The 18,478-nt window shown below is 33.1% G+C and overlaps 2 protein-coding genes across 2 annotated transcripts in view; one reads left to right on the forward strand and one right to left on the reverse strand.

Annotated features, from left to right (window-relative positions):
* LOC110024646 (probable arabinosyltransferase ARAD1) overlaps positions 1-18,478 on the forward strand; it is a gene marked incomplete at its 5' end in the record, with an annotated part of 76,810 nt that overhangs the window by 4,498 nt on the left and 53,834 nt on the right.
* Positions 8,250-9,911, reverse strand: LOC110024647 (B3 domain-containing protein Os11g0156000-like). Its single transcript, XM_020724734.1, has 3 exons — positions 9,035-9,911; positions 8,790-8,935; positions 8,250-8,711 (listed from the first exon to the last, which is right to left on the reverse strand). Exons 1-2 carry the CDS (start codon positions 9,591-9,593, stop codon positions 8,796-8,798), a joined length of 699 nt encoding a protein of 232 aa, XP_020580393.1. The 5' UTR covers positions 9,594-9,911; the 3' UTR covers positions 8,250-8,711; positions 8,790-8,795.

The raw sequence follows: 18,478 nt of genomic DNA on the forward strand, positions 1-18,478 counted from the left end.
ATTATTTATGCTATCTTCATTATATTTAGTGAAAAACTATCAGAATATCTTCATCAAATTCAACCAAGAAAAATTTTGTTATATAATTGAATTGAATTTATTTGGAAATGAGTATAATACACTGATAATAATTAACTAAATATTTATAATACTTATCTCATAATTATAAGATTTATTTTGACTAAACTTAAATTAAAATATCTTTAATCAAAATATTTTATATCATTAAAATGCTGGTTCCCCCATATACATATATATATATATATATATATATATATATAATTCAGGAAGTAAAATAACAAAAGAGTGAGATAATATATTAAGAATAATGAAGATTTAAATCCATGCCACTAATTTTTTCTTTTTATTTACATATCTAACTCCTAAACTTTAATTTTTACATATATACCGCTTTGATTTAGTTAATTATAGATAAATTCTCTCTTAAATCAAAGGTTGATATATTTTGATAAACTTTAATGCAATGTGTCTTAAGAAATTGCAATATTGCCCACCATCATTTTGGGTAATGTGTTAATCGACATGCACAGATACAACTACTCTATAAGTTAGCGACCCTCAAAAAAGAAATCACTCGTTTTGTGCAATGAGTGATGACTTAAATACAAGTAATATAATAAATATAAATAATTTCTAGTTATATTTAAAAAAAATAAATATCATAATTATAACATCTTTTACTACGAATAGTAAATCATTTTATTAATAAGGCATGACGTATCACTATTCATTAAATTTTATTCTCTCTCTATCTCTTCTTATTTACACATGATTCATTTGGAGTGATTCAATGACGAATGCTGATTCAACATAAAATGGGATCGGCTATATGAATCAAATTTCTCCATTGTGTCTTATCGAGTGTCATACTTTCATTTAATTCAAATAAATTAATATTATTTATTATACAATATGCCTAAATATTTTTAGGTCTGCATCCGCCTTTCTTGAAGTCAAGCATCTGATGATCGAGTCAGGAGAGCAGATATATTAGTTTTTTGTATTTTTAAATTTTTAAAAATATAATTGATTGGTATACTTTTTATATATTTTTTGTTTTTTATTTTTAAAATATAAATCAAATTATTTTTTAAAATAACGAAAGCAGTTCTTAAATTAGCGATATATTTCAACCAAACGCTTCCTTTTAATTTAAGGGTCTGTTTAGGGCAGTTGTAGCTTATTGAATAATCTCTTGATAAGCTGATTAAAAATAACTTGTTGATAAGCTATGTGCGGTGTCTATTACAAATTTTTTTTTTTTTTGGAAAAGCCAGACCGCAGCCAGTAAGTTCCCACCGCACCTAGATAGATGCAGCGAGAAAACACTGTTTTTAGCTTTTTGAAAACTTATAAGCTACCAAAATGCAGTTTACCCAAACAGACTATGTGCATTTTCAAAACGTCACCGTACTAAATAAGCTGCCCCAAACAGACCCTAAATCTAAACATAAAAGTAAATAAAATAAAATAAAATAAAATAATAGAAAACGAAATTGGGTTTTGATAAATGGACCATGTTCTCCACGTGCATGCTGACATTGGGCCTCTCACACAACAAACAATCAGATGGTTGAGCCCAACTAACTAAGACCTTATTACACTCTTTTGATATAAATTATAGAGAGAGGGATTATAATATGTGAAGTTTCATATATGTACCTATTTGATTGAATTTTGGTTGGCACGATTAGCTCGATTAATTTGGATTTGTCGATCCTAAATTTTTAGTGAGGAGCTTCTATTGGTTGATTGATGTTATGCTATTCAACAGATGATGAATCACCATAACCCGATGATAGTTCACTTCCCAAAAAGGAGAGTTGAATGGATGATTTAGATATTTCATGACATTGTTACATCTTGATCCCTGATAAGAAACCACATAGGCGTCTGTGGGATGACTGCTAATATTGAAGAGCCCAGTTTAATCGGGTTCGGATTCTGACCATCTGGATATATTTCGCCTCATGGACTCTAGCTCGGATGGTTGCACCTAGTCCGTATTAATTTTGACTGTGTTTCAGGCCGTTATGTTCGATTATATAAATGAGCCTCTGTGTCTCTTATGCTCGTGTGCCCTCACTAACTATACTTTTCTATCTACTGGATAAATGGATCTCCTCAAGATTGGTACTGACACATTCATGATATACAACCATCATCTCCCACGAAGATTACGTAATCCCTCACTGATTTTATTCCTATCATTCAAAGTAATTTAGCTTTTAGAAGATTTAATGAAGAATCAATGGACATATGAAAGGTAAATTCACATACATAGCTCATAATTCTTACGTATTTACCTATTAATCGCACACATACTTATATTTATATTTTTAATACTTTTGTTGTGATAAACCCATGGATGAAAAACTATATTTCATTTTTAAAAATAGTTAATAGTGATATTAAAGATTTGAGTGCTATATATAAATATTAAAATGTAGGTCTTAAATATATAACAATATAACTGCATAACAATTGTGTGGCATGTATCTAAATGCCCCAATGGGAGGGCACCCATTTCTAAAGAGCGAACAACTATTCCCATAGACAAAAAGTTTTGATTAGGGGTTTGTTTGAGGTTGCTTTAGTTTTCTTAAGAATCAAGTGTGAAACAACTTTTCAAAAAGCTTTAGTCGCTCTTAAAATTTATTCATCAAAAGTTAGACCGTAGCTCTCTCTAGCAGCCACCCTACTTGATCGATCCAAGTTGCAAACCGTACCTAACCTGGTCAGATTCCAAAACTTAGTTTTTCATTGCAACATTTTGAAATAGTAAAAATATAATTATGTCACACATAAAACAGTGGTAAAAAAATATATTGTTAAGAGAAAAAAAATATTATATATATATATATATATATATAAAATATTTTGGTAGGTCCCATATTGATTGAGTTCTTACATAGATAGGTTGGTGGGTCTATTTTCCAAGGCATGATAAACTACGAGGACAACCCTATCTTCCTTTGCTCACGCGCATGGTTTACTTTATCGTCATGTCTTCGTCATACTCTTCCGCCAAATTATTATTTCTCTGTTTGGGTTATTTGCATACATGCCACGTTATTCCTATCTATTTACATATCCAACATCCAAACTTCAATTACATGGTTAAAGATTTTCGTGGTATAAATGTAAAAAATTAAAGTTTAGAGGTTAGATATATTGGTAAATAAGGTAATGTTTGAAGTTGCAATTAATGAATTTATATGGCACCAATAAATGATTTAACTGTACTTACTTTCTCTGAATTTATTATCATCTTTATCTTTTAGATCTTGATATTTAGAGGAGCAGTCATATCATATGTATTTATGTTTCTAAAGCCAAAAATGATTTGGGTGGTATAAATGTAAGAAATAAATTTTATGTTTTAAATTAACAAATAAATAAAAATTAATAGAGTGGTATGCATTAAATGGCCCTTATTATTTGCATTCCACCTTAGTGTTGTAAAGGTTGCAATCACTTCAATCCATCTCCGATTTGATCTTAATATTAATTAAATAATATATATACATTTATTTTAATATTTTTTATTTATATAATAATAAAATTAATTTATTTTGTAAAAAATTATGTCAGTGATATTTTTATGTGATTTAATAATTTAAATGCTAGATGTATAAATACATCAGAATTATACAATAAAAAATTATCTTAATTTTTGCTAGCTAGCTTTAGAATTAATGAGCAAAATCAAAATTAACTAAACTAAGAGTATGTTTGGAGGCAGTTGCAGCTTATTCAGTTTATGCTGATAAGCAGCTTATCCTGATAATCTACTGATGAGCAGCTGATCCGGATAAGCTGCTGGCTGTTTAGTTCGTGCGTTTGCAAAACAAATGATTATGGATAAATGATTTGGAAAACCGCATTCCCCGAACGAATGCAAAGGACGAAGAAGGAAGATGAGATGAGGCGGTCCGCATCTTTTAGAATATTCTAAACGTTGTTTTTCATAATCTATGAATAAGTGTGAACCAAACAGGATGACTACGTTTTCAAAACGCTGTCTGCACTTATAAACTGACCCAAACATGCCCTAAAATTGGATTCATTAACTCATTTAGTTTAGCTCAATAATCACTTACTAAATACTAATTAGAAATCTAAAATAAAATAAAAAAACTAATCGAGAAATCAATTAATTGAAATCATAAGTCATTAATTTAACAATTATATAAACAAACCATCCAAAACATTGATATTTACAAAATAAACATAAACATCATTTATTTGAACTAGAATTCAATTAAAAAAAAAAAAGATGGCCGAAATTTTATCATGAATTTTAATATTGAAAAAATGGATGCTTGATTTGTAAATAACATGTTTCAGGTGGACTGTATTGAAAATTTCCCTCCCCTCATGTGTAAATTAGACACTATTATATCATTATAAGGCCCACATTTTCACCCATCAAAAGCATTTATAAATGTCAAAATCAATTGGTTGAATATATTAATTAAAAAAATGTCGTGGCGATATGTAACACACAAACATATTATAAATAACTAAAACATTTCGCCAATCAAATACCACCACGTCGCCGGCCTCGCCGGCCTCACTTCTCGTACGTCGCCGCTCCTCTTAAATAACAATATAATTAACGTTTAATTAACATAATCCCCTGCATTACGAACTGCTGTTATTCCTAATCAGCCAAATTAGCATAAAGTCGAATAATTAAAGAATTGATAGATTCTGATTGCTTTCTCATCACATGCTTCTATTGTGTGAGAACTATGACGAGCAGACAAGAAATCTGTCGCTTATTTGGTTCAATTAATCAAAGCTTCAGCCATGATTTTTAACTCCTGAACTAGACTCAGAAGTAATTTCTTCAATAATTTTTGCATATAAATAATTAATTGTAGGGCTTAAATGTCATAATTAAGGCCCCGTTAGGGGCAGCTTATTTGATGCGGTGACGTTTTGAGCGTTTTGGCAGCTCATGCGTTTTCAAAATGCTGAAAACAATACTGCTCCTTTCTAGGTGCGGTGACAGCTTTCTGGCTGCGGTGTGAATTTTCAAAAAAAAAATAAAAAAATTGTAATAGACACCGCACCTAGCTTATCAGCAGGTTATTCAATAAGCTACAACATCCCCAAACTTTTTTTTTGTTTGATTTTATGATTAATTAGCTTGAATTCAATTAGTTTTTATAAATATATTAATAAAAAGTTTAAATATTTAATATTACAAATAGAAGTGAAATTGTTTCATGAGTATGATAAATATAAATATTAAATTTTACACATTGGATATGTGTTGCTCTGCCATCATAATTGTATTTGGTCAGAGGAGCTTTGAGGAATCAATTCACAATAAAAAAAAATATTCAAATAAATAAATAAATACTCTTTCCAAACTCCAATAAAACTAATCTTAAAATAAATAAATTATCTTATCTTTCAAGGTTAAATAAATAATAATATAATATAAAAATAATATGATTGATGAGAAGGAGAGACTTCTTCTCATATAGTCCTTAGAGAAATCTCCTCTTATTCTAAGTATAGCAATTAATTGCACATGTTCCCCCCCCCTTATCTCCTTTAAGAATATATTCTTTAGATCAAAATTGGTTCAAATTTTTATTTAAAATTAATCCATGGCTAGCAAATAGGCAACAAAAAATTTAATTTATTAATAAATTATTCAATTTTTAAATTATATTTATTAAGATAATATCCTATAACAAGCCTCGTATAATAGTATCTGAAGTTGCATTTACCACCATCTTCTATAGTGGGGTCATAATAATCTTTTTGGAGTTCCATGATGAGACTGCTTCCTTAATTTCAAGCTTATTTTATTAGTGCTTGGGCTCTTTGTATTTGTAAGTGGTGGCAAATCACTTGCTATTATTAGGTAATATTTTTATTTTTTGAAGCTAAGACTTTGACTTATATGAAAGCATTTTGGGTAAAAATAATTGACACATTTACAAATCACAATGCATCACTAATAGTGGCAAAAAAAAGTTTATGTTTTGATAGGTGAAGCAACAAAAGCAAGGATTAGGTTCAATGAATTAGCACATTATTTGTCATAACACACACATAAAATAACCATTTTTAAGTACACAATCAATATGATTACTTAAAAATTTATGTTTGATTTTCTTCTGTTAATCACACAACAAAGAATGTTATGCGTTAATACAACATTTTAAAATTTAAAAAGTTGTTAATACACTAACAAAGAATTTAGAAATGTTTTAATTAACACATAAGAATCTTATTCTTTTTTAATTATGGCTAACAAAACATATCATTTCTCACTCTTGTAAATATATACATTTGAAAACATCATATTAATTATGATATCTTGGTCCAGTGGACACCAAATATCGATTCTCCCAAAGGGTTTAAAACTCTGGTGTGCTTGCTCCTGATATAATTGAGAATATTTAGGTTTGAATCCTGTGGCCCGGGCTCTTCCACACACACACACACAAAGTTCCTGATATAATTGAGAATATTTATGTTCGAATCCTGTGGCCCAGGCTCTTCCACACACACACACAAATATATATATATATATGTATGTATATATATATATGTATGTATATATTTCTCCTATGCATGCCTAAGTCTATAATTGCACCCAGTAATAAAGCTCCATAATTAACAATATCTTTCATAACTCTTCACTACATTAACAAACTTCCATTCCATTCTCCTTCAAAAAATCTGTCGGTCGAAACCTAAATTACATTATTATTATTATTATTTGCCACTGTCCTCTTCATCTCTCCATGTGCTTGCTTTTGCTGCACTCCATCCATCTGCCCACAAATCCCCTTATTCTACTTAGCCTCAAACCTCACACCCTAAAAAACCCTAAATAAAGCAACACTAACCCTGAGCTTTTTATTCTTCTAATTTCAGCCACTCATGGCTCCAAAAAGCAAATCAGGGATAATATATGCAGTGCATATGTCTTAACAGTACATATTTAAGGAGCTGAATTCACCAGATTAGTGCTGGCAGAACCCAACTTGAAGAGAGCTGGACCATAAATATAGAAGCCTGAAGACTTAAAAGCTGATGGGACGTAAGGTTCAGTTTCTCCCATGCCTATATCTTTCCCTTTGCATGCTTCTTTGCCATAAAAGGTCACTAACAATATAAATTTACTTGCGTTGGTGTATATATTTTCTTATTTTTATTGTAATTCTAATGATTGATAGTAGAAAAATTATTACGTGCAGATCAGATAGATATGAATTAGATGAGAATTTATAATATTGAGATAGGATGAATACTATCTCAATATCACAAATTCTCACTGTTGAGAATTTTAGGGCAAAAAAATTCAAGAATTGACATAAATCCAGAAAGAAACATATAGATTTAATGAGATTCGACAAAGATGTCTACATCATCAGGAACAGAATGTCAGCTTTTCCTTTAAAATTAAAAAAAAAAAGTACAAGATGTCTAATTTTATATATATATATATATCTTGGTGTATATTATGTAATTACAAAATTTTCTCTGCCACGTACTGCGGGGGCGCACCCCCAACCCACATAGCAAAAGCTTCAACTATTGGACAGATGCTTCAGTTCCACTCCACTCACGAGCTTCGTTCTGTTCCAGTAGGTATCTTATATGATATGTGAGCCATCCCTAACACTCAAATGCAAATATCACACCTAATATTCGCTACGAGTAGCGACCATGCACCTGAGCCCACCTCATTAAAAGCAAACAGGTAGTGCTGAGAGAGAGGAGAGGAGGGGAATTGAGAGAAGAGCTGGAATGAAAGAGAAATGTGAGGGAGAAAAGTGAGTGGGAGTAGATTCCTTATTTGTTTTTGTGGAGTGAAAGTAATAGAAAACAGCAGTGTGGCTGGGGAGAACATGGGGCCCGAAGCCTGAGGTTTGAGAGGCACACATCTCTCATCTCATTTTCAACATGATGTTTCTAGAGTAACGTGATTCATCCCAACTTTTGGCTTTTCATTTTTTATAATTTTTATGGAGACTTTTGTGCAATTATTATTATGAGTTTCTAATTATTGGAGCCTCAAAAATCTGATTTTTATGATGAAGAGTCAAAAATTTCAACCACGGTTTGGCTTCCTCTTCATCAGTTCAGCTAATTCAATCACGTTTCATAATTATGTGAAAGTTTGATTCCAGAATACTTGAAATCAACACTTGCCCAGCTCATCTGCAGTAAGTTTGAAGGAGTAGAATAAATAAACAGTAGATTCCATCTTTGTTCCATTAAAGGAGAAAAGAAATTACAGTAGCTACAGGGGAGGCATGGAGAGGGAAGGTCCGAAGCCTGAACTGTGCGCGGGCCACGCCCATATCTCTCCCACTCCGCATTACCCTTTTCAACCTGATGTTTCCTGAGATTTCACTCTGTGACATCCCATACCCACCCAATCCCACCAGACATGACCGTACACTTGATTTCCTCCACCCAAAAAAAAAAAAAAGTCCACTGCAGATTACCCTGAAAACCAGGGATCTCTCTCTCTCTCTCTCTCTCTCTTCCTTTCCCATACTCTTTCTCTCTGTCATATCAAATTCTTCTCAATCTCCCTCACTAGTTCCCTCACAAGTCAATCAAAGCGTCACTTGTAAGAGGTGGGGATTGGTTGGTGGGATTATCGGAACATGGCTTCTGATTTTCTTCCACCCATTTTGGAATTCCTGTAACAATTCATATTTGATATCTCCTGTAAGTTTATACCGTTTATTAAAAATCAAAATTTGAATTAAAAATCTCACCTTTTACTATAGATGATGGCCGGATGCATTTCTGTTCATCACCTGAGAACCAGAAATCAAATGCCCGCATTCCAAATTCACTCCAAAAAGTCTCAGTTTCTTCGAATTCCCCGTGCTCGCTACGGTCGCCTCTGAACTCTGCTCCTCTGCTCACAAAACAAAGATTACAAATCCAATTTTTATCACTCTGTAACTGAACATACACAAAAATTGTTTTTTTATGGTTAATAATGACTGAATCCTACCTTCTGGAATCGAGTTGAGATACAAGTAAGAAGAAGAAGGCATGCTTGGACTTTGGTGGTTCCACTGCATCGCCGGCGACTGCGCCGCCGAGGCCGCCGTAATGGAATCCTGTCCGCTTCCTCTCCGGCGACATCCGACGAAGAGCCGGTCACCATTTCCACGGCGGCGGAGGAAGATAACGATATCACCTGCATCAAGTTGCTTCTCTTTCACAAATCTACTCCAGCCTTTAGTCAGCACATAGCTCTGACTGCTCGTCCAGTAAGAGTAACGAAACCTCCAGAGTTTCCCATTCTCGTCCTCAAAACTCAGTAAAAGACCCTTCTCCCCTGCTTCTGCATCCAGTGGGAAATACTTCTCTGCATACTGTTTAGGAATCACCAGCCTGTTCAGCTTCCCAACGTCGCTCGGCGTTAATGGCTTCTCAAACATAGGCTCTTTCTCACAGTTCATGATTTCTTCGCCAAGGTGCAGGTTTTGATGGCGATGGTAGGACTCCATAGTTGTATCCCAAATCCAAGCTTGCTGTGTTTGGTAGACGAAGTGATTTGCAGGCATGGTGGAAGAGGATGAAGAAGAAAGAAAGGAGGCTTTTTGCAGAGTTTCAGAAGATGAGAGCTTTGTTGATGAGAGAGTTGTTGATATTGCTGGCCTGCATTTATAACATTACTTGGGTAAAAGAAATAATTTTTTTTTGATGTAAATGAGAGGGAGAGAGATTAGTAGGTGAGATTCATTGATCTGAAGATATGAGGTGGGATTAATGGAGTTTTTTAAAACATGGGAAGGGGGAGAGAGGACAAGAAGAATCAAAGGCTTAAAGATCGTAGGGTTGGTGTACATATATGCTTAGTAATTATTGTATGGTTGTTAGCGGGGAATGATGATCAGGTGGGGGGAGGGGGGGAAAGTCTGTTCTAGAAATTGAGATTGAATCAGGACCGTCCATTTTTTTTTTTTTGGATTAATTATTATCATCTCCATGGGAGTTTGTGACTATTTATAATATTGAGAAATTTATGAATATTTATATTATATTTATTTTAATAAATATTAAATGATAAGAGGTTGAAAGGTTGAATTGTGGTTAAAGTGGGGGTTCAACCGCATGATATAATAAATTATGAATTTATTTATAATGGTAGAAATGATGAAATAATATTTAGCATGATTGATGCTTTAGATGAGTCTAGCTTTAAAAATATTAAAATAAAAGATATAATTGATGTTTTTAAAAGTTTGTTATAAACAATAATATAACATAGTTAATCATATCTCTAATCAATTTTGTTAAGTTCGATCAAATTTCTTTCAGCAATGGTTTATTTTGAAGGTGATATTAAAGATTTGAATGTTCTGTTTAGAAATATGAAAGCTTAAGTGTTCAGATTAAAATTAATTTTTCTCGAATGATTTAGAGCGAATTATTCGTGTAAAAAAATGATAATTTTTTTTTAAAGTATATTCTCAAATTCTTTTAACAAGAGTAAAGTTTTTATATTTTTTAATACTTTATATAAAACATATAATAATAATAATAATAATAATTTATTTAGGAAAATATTATTATTTTTTAGCAAAATTCTACATTTTAGTTTTTAGATAAAAATGTATTTTCACTAAAAATGATATATTATTAAGAAGTTTCCCAAAAAAATGCATTTTTACAATCACAAAACATATATATTTTTTGTTTTATATATTAAACATATTAATTATATGGCAATCATTTATTAATTTGGTTAATCGATTATACAAATCATTATATCAAATTTATAAGTTTCACATCTAACATTTGTGGCTATAAATAAAAATGCCTCTTTCCCATGCTTGCATTGCTTTTAGTCCCACATCTCAAAGAGGTATACACAAGTTGATGATAAAAGAAAAGGTATTGATATTAAAATAAACAGTATAGGAATAAATAATAAAATAACTTGCTCTTTGGATAGGTTGGCCCAAAACATAATACAACTTGTGCATGTTTTATACTTATAGGCTTGTAAGTTATAGAAGTCCCAAACTTATGGGCTTATAGTAATATATTATAGCTTCACCTATCAATGATCTAGGAAGTCAAATGGTGTGAGTGGGAGAAAATTGGATAAGGTGGTTCCTTGAAATCTTTTTTGGTTTTTTGATTCACTAGTAAACCTAAACTGGTGGTTCAACAATTTTCTGAATGGTTTATATGGTTTTAGCCGGATTTGAGCTGGCTTTGGAACTAGTTCACAAGCCTTAATACAAGGCTAATCTGTCATACCTCATTAAAACTAAATTCTCCTTTTCTTCTATTATGAATGATATTTTTACTAAATAATGTACAATATTTTCTATGTGTAATAGTTGTAATAAATTTGACCTATTATTTGATAAACACATTTGGATTAAATTAGATGCTTTTACTGCTTGTCTCTTATTACACATTCCTAATTCATCAAATATTGGTTAAACATATCTTATTCTATTTAGTTCTTGATCTCGTTGTTTAAGCTAAAAATTGTGCTTAGCAAGGAAATAATAACATGTTTCATTTCATACCATGATAAGAGAGATTTTAATTATATTAGATCCCTTGATTAGAAATTAGGTGTCATTTCTCTTCTTGTAAATTTGTGAATTTCAAAAACTATATTTTCTAATATGTTATCATTGATTTTCCTAACACAATTTATCTTTTTTGCTTATTTAACCACTAATTGAATAATATCATCAATTTCTTACTAGATAGAGCTTTATTTGTAAAAAATTTTAGTTAAAATATTTTCTACTCTCACTTCTTAATGTCTTCCAATATCTTAAATTTGATCATTCTCCAAAAATTATTTAAATCAAGGGTCTCTTCTTCTTTCAATGCTAGTTTATGTACTTGAATTATTGTTATCACTTCCAAACTATTCATGAGATCATCACCAAAATATAGTGCATACATGTTAGAAGAGTTTTTATTCTTATTTTTATCATAATATTATCAAGTTATCCCTTAAGGCAACCAATTGAAGTTTGTTCTCTTACATCATAATCAAGATTATATCTTCTCTCAAGAGTAAAAAAAAAAGATTTTTTAAATTTTGCAAGTTAACTTCTCAAAATTGACCTCATAAGACAACTGGAACTGAAAAATCTTTAATTGATGTGGCCATTTATGAGAACAAATGGCTTAGGTGAATGCTCTTAATTTTCAAAAGATGAGGATGATTTTAAATTCCAATATTATAAAATGAAGAACATGATGAGTCATGATTATATCAAAGAGTTTTCTTGCAAATATAATATATTCATCTCTCACGATGTTAAAACAATTAATGCCATATCATACTTTTGTGCTCTTCTATCTTGTATGAATAATTTGACCATTTCTAATTGTGACATACCAATTGCCTATATCTTTTTCTTCTATGAGTGGAATTATCATTCTACTGTTGTTACTAATGAGGATATCAAGCATTTTCATTTAGATATTAAGAACCAAAAAGCTCTTCATCTCAATGATTGTAATTTTAAAATTTTAAGGATGCTTGGGAGATCAGATGTTCTTTTTCTACTAAGGTTGTTCATTGATTTTTTCTCATCCCTAAGCTCTCTATTCTTATTAAGCATTTTAATATCACTTCAACTTTTTAAAATTTTCACGTTGAATCTCTTAATTATTAAGATTATACTATCTTTGTAACATCATTAATTAAAAAGTTGATGCCAAGCATCTTGTACGAAGACTACAGCTTCTTCCAAAACTCATTCACTCAGCTCTGACTGCTTTTATTGTTAACAAGGATATTAAAATGGTTTTAACTCTTCAGGTACACCTAAATATTTATATTCTAAAATTAATTTAAAATTTCTTTGTATGTTACCTGAAAGTTTTGATTTCATAGAATAAATGCTTTGGGATTTACTCGAAGTTTCATCAAATGGTTTATTATCTTCGTATATACTTTTTATCTATGCTTATTAAATGGGAGGGGTGGTTTAGAGGATAATTTCTTGCTTCTAAAATTTATAAAAGTTATCATTTATCCACATCTTTCTTCATAATTTTTTTAATTGCTTATATCATATTGGAATTGAGCAATTTACATAGGTTTTTCTCTGAGCCAACCAACGCCCTACCTCAAGATGCTTCACAAGACTCAACCTTTTCTCATAATCAAGCGACTGCACCTCTTGGTGTAACACTCGAGGTCGGTGTAGTCATGCATAACAGAAAGAGAGGGCAACATAATTACGTCGCCCTCTAGGCATGGTCACGCTGAAAGGAAGCTCGTGGCTCCCTTGAGTCTTAGCATAGAAACATCGAGACGCTGGTGTGACCATGTTGGGAGCTCCTGTTTTGCGATGTGGTCCTTGGATTTCCACTGGGATGTCGTCTGACCACTGATAATTCGTCATTAACTAGTTTTAAGCCCAAAATAGTGTATGTATTCACCTGGAATCTGACCAAATGAGGTAAGGGATCATTTTTTGCCCTTCAACTAGAGAATATTAAGCATGTGGAGGGATTTTTCCCAGGCCATTGCGATCATTTGACAATGTGTGTGATCACAGGGAATGAAAGAGAGTTTTTAGAGCTGCTGGAGGGGTTTGGCAGATCATCTTCCCTTCTTCTTCTTCTTCTTCACTCTTCTTGTTCTTCTCCATTTTCTTCTTCCTCATCTTTGCTTTCTTCTTTCCAATCATCATCACCTTGGAGATAACTGAGGACAAAGAGGAGGTTTTTCTTGTAACTTCACCGAAATCTCCTTGTATAGAAGCATGTCTTCATTCTTTGGGGATTGAATAGAGCAAATGTCTTTGGAGCAAAGCCGGAGCGAGGAGCGCGAAAAGAGAACGTGTCGACAACCATCGTGAAAGAATAACGACCTCAAACTCTTGCAATTCCATTCTTAGAGCCACTTCCTCTAGTTGATAAAGGCTTACAAACTAGGGTTTTTTGTGCTTAGAGGTAGTCGATAAGTTAAGAAGTTGTTCGTGAACTCTCATTTTACAAATCTGAATGTTTTCCTTTTCTTAAGCCTTAGCGCAGTCTAGTCAGCTCGAAACTGAGAAATCTCATGATTGTCGATAAGCTGCCACCTATTTGGGACACAATGATTTTTCTTCTGTCTTTATGACTTAGAAGTGCTTTGATGTATCGGGTTTACTCGTCGGGATGATTTAGTTATTTTGTAGGCTCCATATGTTGATGTACCCATTACCAATCTAGTGACTGCGAGAGACTCACTCTTTGCTGCATGGTTTAGCGGGAGCTTTGAAAGCATCGGAGCATTCTCATGCGAAATAACCATTCTTTGACAGCACTATACTAGTCGTCACTACTAATGCAAGCAAAACTCCTTTATATCAAGGGTATTATTAGGAAACTCTTAAAATGTAATTAATCAAGTGAGATAGATTTCCTTGGAGCACTTTGGACTCTAGAATAGACAAACACACATGAATCTCTAGTTGTGGGTGGTTTTCATTGGCTCTCTTTCACGGATATTTGGCACAAGCAATTTCAATCATATCTTCTTTGAACTTATGTGCTTGACCTATCCCAGTGAGGTTCGCCGCACAGAGGTTCAACATGTTCTTTCTTTTGTTTGTGATCCTTTATCATATGTCCAGCTTTTCTAGTTACTCTCTTCTCCTGATCATTCTTATGATCCAAAAGAGAGACTTTTTCAGAAAAGAAAAGTATACGACAATGAACAAGTCGGCGACTCCTTTAAAAATAAAAAGAGAAATGAACAAAAGCTATCGGCTTTTCCGTTAACTTTGTTTTCATGTAGGTCAAGTCATTTTTTGTTTTTTCAATATAATTTTTAGAGTCCTTATAAGAGTCTTGGATTAGAAATAAGGCGCAGGCACAGGTTTCGAGATGTCAGGCAGGCGAACCACATGATGATGACTAAGAGTTGCTTGCTTGTGTCTAGTACCTTAATTCTAAATCATATTGATTTATAGAATTAGGACCATATATGTACTTGCGCGGTGCGTGGTTGTCTTCTTCTTTTATTGGATATGTCGCCGACACAGCGGTACCGACTTCTTATTATTTTATACTTGCCTTGTTTTTCATGCTTTCTTACATGCATTATTTTATATTTTATATTTGGCTTGTATGCTTTGAGACCTAAATTTATAAATTTTTTCTGCAGAATCCTAATAAGATTTCAAGATAAATTAAAATTTAGGATTAAAAGATTTAATTTTTTTTTATAAAAAATATACTTTTACTCTCCTGAAAGACCTTTGTGCTGATTTTAAAACAGGTTGCATAACATGACCTTCATCTAAGTCAAACTATTAAGGCCTCCACATTAGGACTTGAGTAGCTAACTGCATCATATGAATATTCCAAAGAGAAGTACACGTGCTTCTCCAACCAGACCCAACATAGATTTCTACTTATGTGATAGTCTAGTGTGCTTAAGGTGTTAGTGGCTTTCCCGACCCAGACAACATCCTTGCCATTTCGGCAGGTATATGTCCCATCTCTCAGAGTTTCGCCTAATAGTCATAAGATAGAGTTTTTTTCCTTTGACCTTTGGGCTACTAAGGTTCTCGTGGATGACACAATTCACAAATTACTGACTAGGGATCTCTGGACGTGCTGGTTTGACTAGCTTCACTACCAGGTAGACTTAGATCCTTATGACTTTGGATGATCGGTTTATGGTTCCTCAACCTGACTACCTCTACTTGTTAGGAATTACTCATCCCTTCCTTTGATTATCCCCCTATGAGTGTTGTCACTTCTTTTGATGGTTCTGTGATGCATTGTGTAGGCCACTATTACAGATATGATACCACTCATTTGGGTAACAATGATTCACCCTCTTCCCTTGTGACCCAGTTTGGCCTTGAAAGCATAGTGTGAACCCTATGTGATGACTTAAGTATTTCAAATGCTTCGATTGACCGATAAGCCTCCGTTCATATGAGATCATGAGAGACTTGCTCTATGCTTGTATGGAACACACGAACTTTGATGGCAATGGGATGTTTCTATAGAATAACCATTTTTTGTGACACTCTCTACTAGTCGTCACCAAAATGTAAGTAGGACTACTCTAATTGAGAGTATTCTTGGATACTCTCCGAGATGTAATTAACCAAGAAGATATGTTCCCTTTAAAGTTTGTATTGACCCAAAACAAACAAACACACCTGAAACTCTGGTTGTGGATAGCTTTTGTAGGCATTATTTGGTAGATAGTTGACACAAGTTGTTTCAATCCAATCATGTTCAGATGTACATGCTTAACATATCCTCGTGAGGTTTCCTGCACAAAAATTCTCCACGTTCTTTCTCTTGTTTGTCCTCATTGTCGTATGTCCTTACCTTCTTATTCCTTTCTTCTCCGGATCCTCCATATGATTCAAAAGAGAGATTTACTCGAAAAAGGAAATCATATATAATTCAAAAGAGAGATTTACTCGAAAAAGGAAATCATACAACGACAGACAAACTCGAGACTCCTTAAAAAATAAAGACAGAAAAAATAAAAAAAACCTCAATCCTATTAATTGAACCTCCAAACTTAGGATTATGGTAGATAACTACGTAATATTGCGTGTCCCAAGGAGAAGTCCCTGTGTTTCTTCAACCTGACTGACCCAACATAGATTTCAACTCTAGTGGTTTTTTAGTGTGATTAGGGTGCTAGAGGCTTCCTTGTCCCATATGGTGAATAAGTCCTTTGTGGTGAGTATTTCCAGCTTTGTAGTTGAACCTCTCTTTTCTCTCATTTCTAGTGGCTTCCTCATCATCAAGAAAAGTATAAGTCCCACCTCGGTGAACTCTATCTCTATAGGTTCATAAGACATAGAGTTTCCTTTTTTTGACTTTAGAGCTACCAAAACTTCTTTGGATGATGCAATTCGCAGATTGTTGTCAAGGAGTCTCTGGTTGTGTTGGGTCGACTACATTCACGACCAAATAGACTTACAGTCCTAATAGGTTTGGATGACGGATCCATGGTATCCTGATTCAACTATCTCTACCTGATTAGGATTACTATATCTCTTCTTTGTTGACCCCTTTTAAGCTCTTTCATCCTTTGTGACTTTGTTGATGTCGTCTTGTAGGCCCCAATTGCAGATGTGCCGCCACACATTTAAGATACAGTGATTCACCCTCTGCCCTTATAGCTTGGTTAGGCCCTGGAAGCACATTGTGGACTCCATGAGTCAACATGGCTATTTTATAGGCTTTGTATGTCAATGAGCCGCTACTCATTTGGGGTGTGAGAGATTCAATCTTTGACTTGTGGATTAGTGAGAGCTTTGAAAGCATCGGGATGCTCCTGCTAAGTAACCATCATTTTTGTTACCTATTTACTTAACACTTATGACTTACCTTTCCGAGGGTAAGTTTCGATGACAGTCAAGCATACTTAACGCTAGAAGATGTCAAGCATGATTTATATTATAATGGATTTCAACTAAATTATTGATGTTTGATTCCAAAAGGAAAAAAAATGAAGAGTCATCAAATAAAAAAAAACTCAAATGCTTTATGACAGCGACTTTATATATGCTTAAAAATACAAGAATTTGACACCACTGCTAGAAGATTTAATTCTCCGGCAACGGCGCCAAAAACTTTATGCAATTTTTAATATGCAAGAATTTATGAACCCAAATTTATATATTTATAATGATTTTGTAAAGTCACAATTTTAAACTCAAGTATACGTATCGTTCAAGTAATACAGGGCTTTTGTGGAGTCCCGTTTATCGATCCCACAGGGAAGCGAGGTAAGAGGTCCTTAGTCAAATTCTAGTCTACTAAAGTTAGTCCTTAGTTTGGAATGTCGATTAAAATGATGTTATGTCTAGTAACTACTCCTAAATGCAAGTGTTAAATGTAAAGATAGTAACTATAACTAAATGCAAATATTAATTCTAAAGGTAACTCTTTTTGGATGAATTGGTTTGGAGAATTTTGAGATATTAAAAACTACTATTCTTATGTAATGAATTGGATAATATAAAGAAATGAGATGTATTAAATATTGTATGTGCCAAATAGGAGCAATCATATTCTTTACCCTTTGGTCCAGGCATAAAGAACATTGACTAATCCTATGCTTGTGTATTGAATCTGTGGCTAGGCTGGGAGGATACCGGCTCTCACTTCGGAGCTCCCACGTTCCCCTCGCCTGAGGGCTAACATCTTCGCTTTAATACTCAAACAATAGGACCAAATTGGAGATTTTAGTCAGTCACCCTAAAATCTCCAATTCTACACCAATCAAAGTATATTTCCCTATTTATTTGCATTCAACTCCCATGAACTTGACCATCCATAGAATCTGAATGTGGTCCTACTTTGTTGAGAATTACACAGCCCTCTCGGGTCTTAATGCAATTACAACGAATTTTAACACTACAATACGCCTTTATTGTAATGTAAATAAGGTGCAAGTAAAAACCATCACATTGATAATTAAATC

This window comes from Phalaenopsis equestris, unplaced genomic scaffold (assembly GCF_001263595.1).
Source record: "Phalaenopsis equestris unplaced genomic scaffold, ASM126359v1 Scaffold000264, whole genome shotgun sequence".
Taxonomy (NCBI): domain Eukaryota; kingdom Viridiplantae; phylum Streptophyta; class Magnoliopsida; order Asparagales; family Orchidaceae; genus Phalaenopsis; species Phalaenopsis equestris.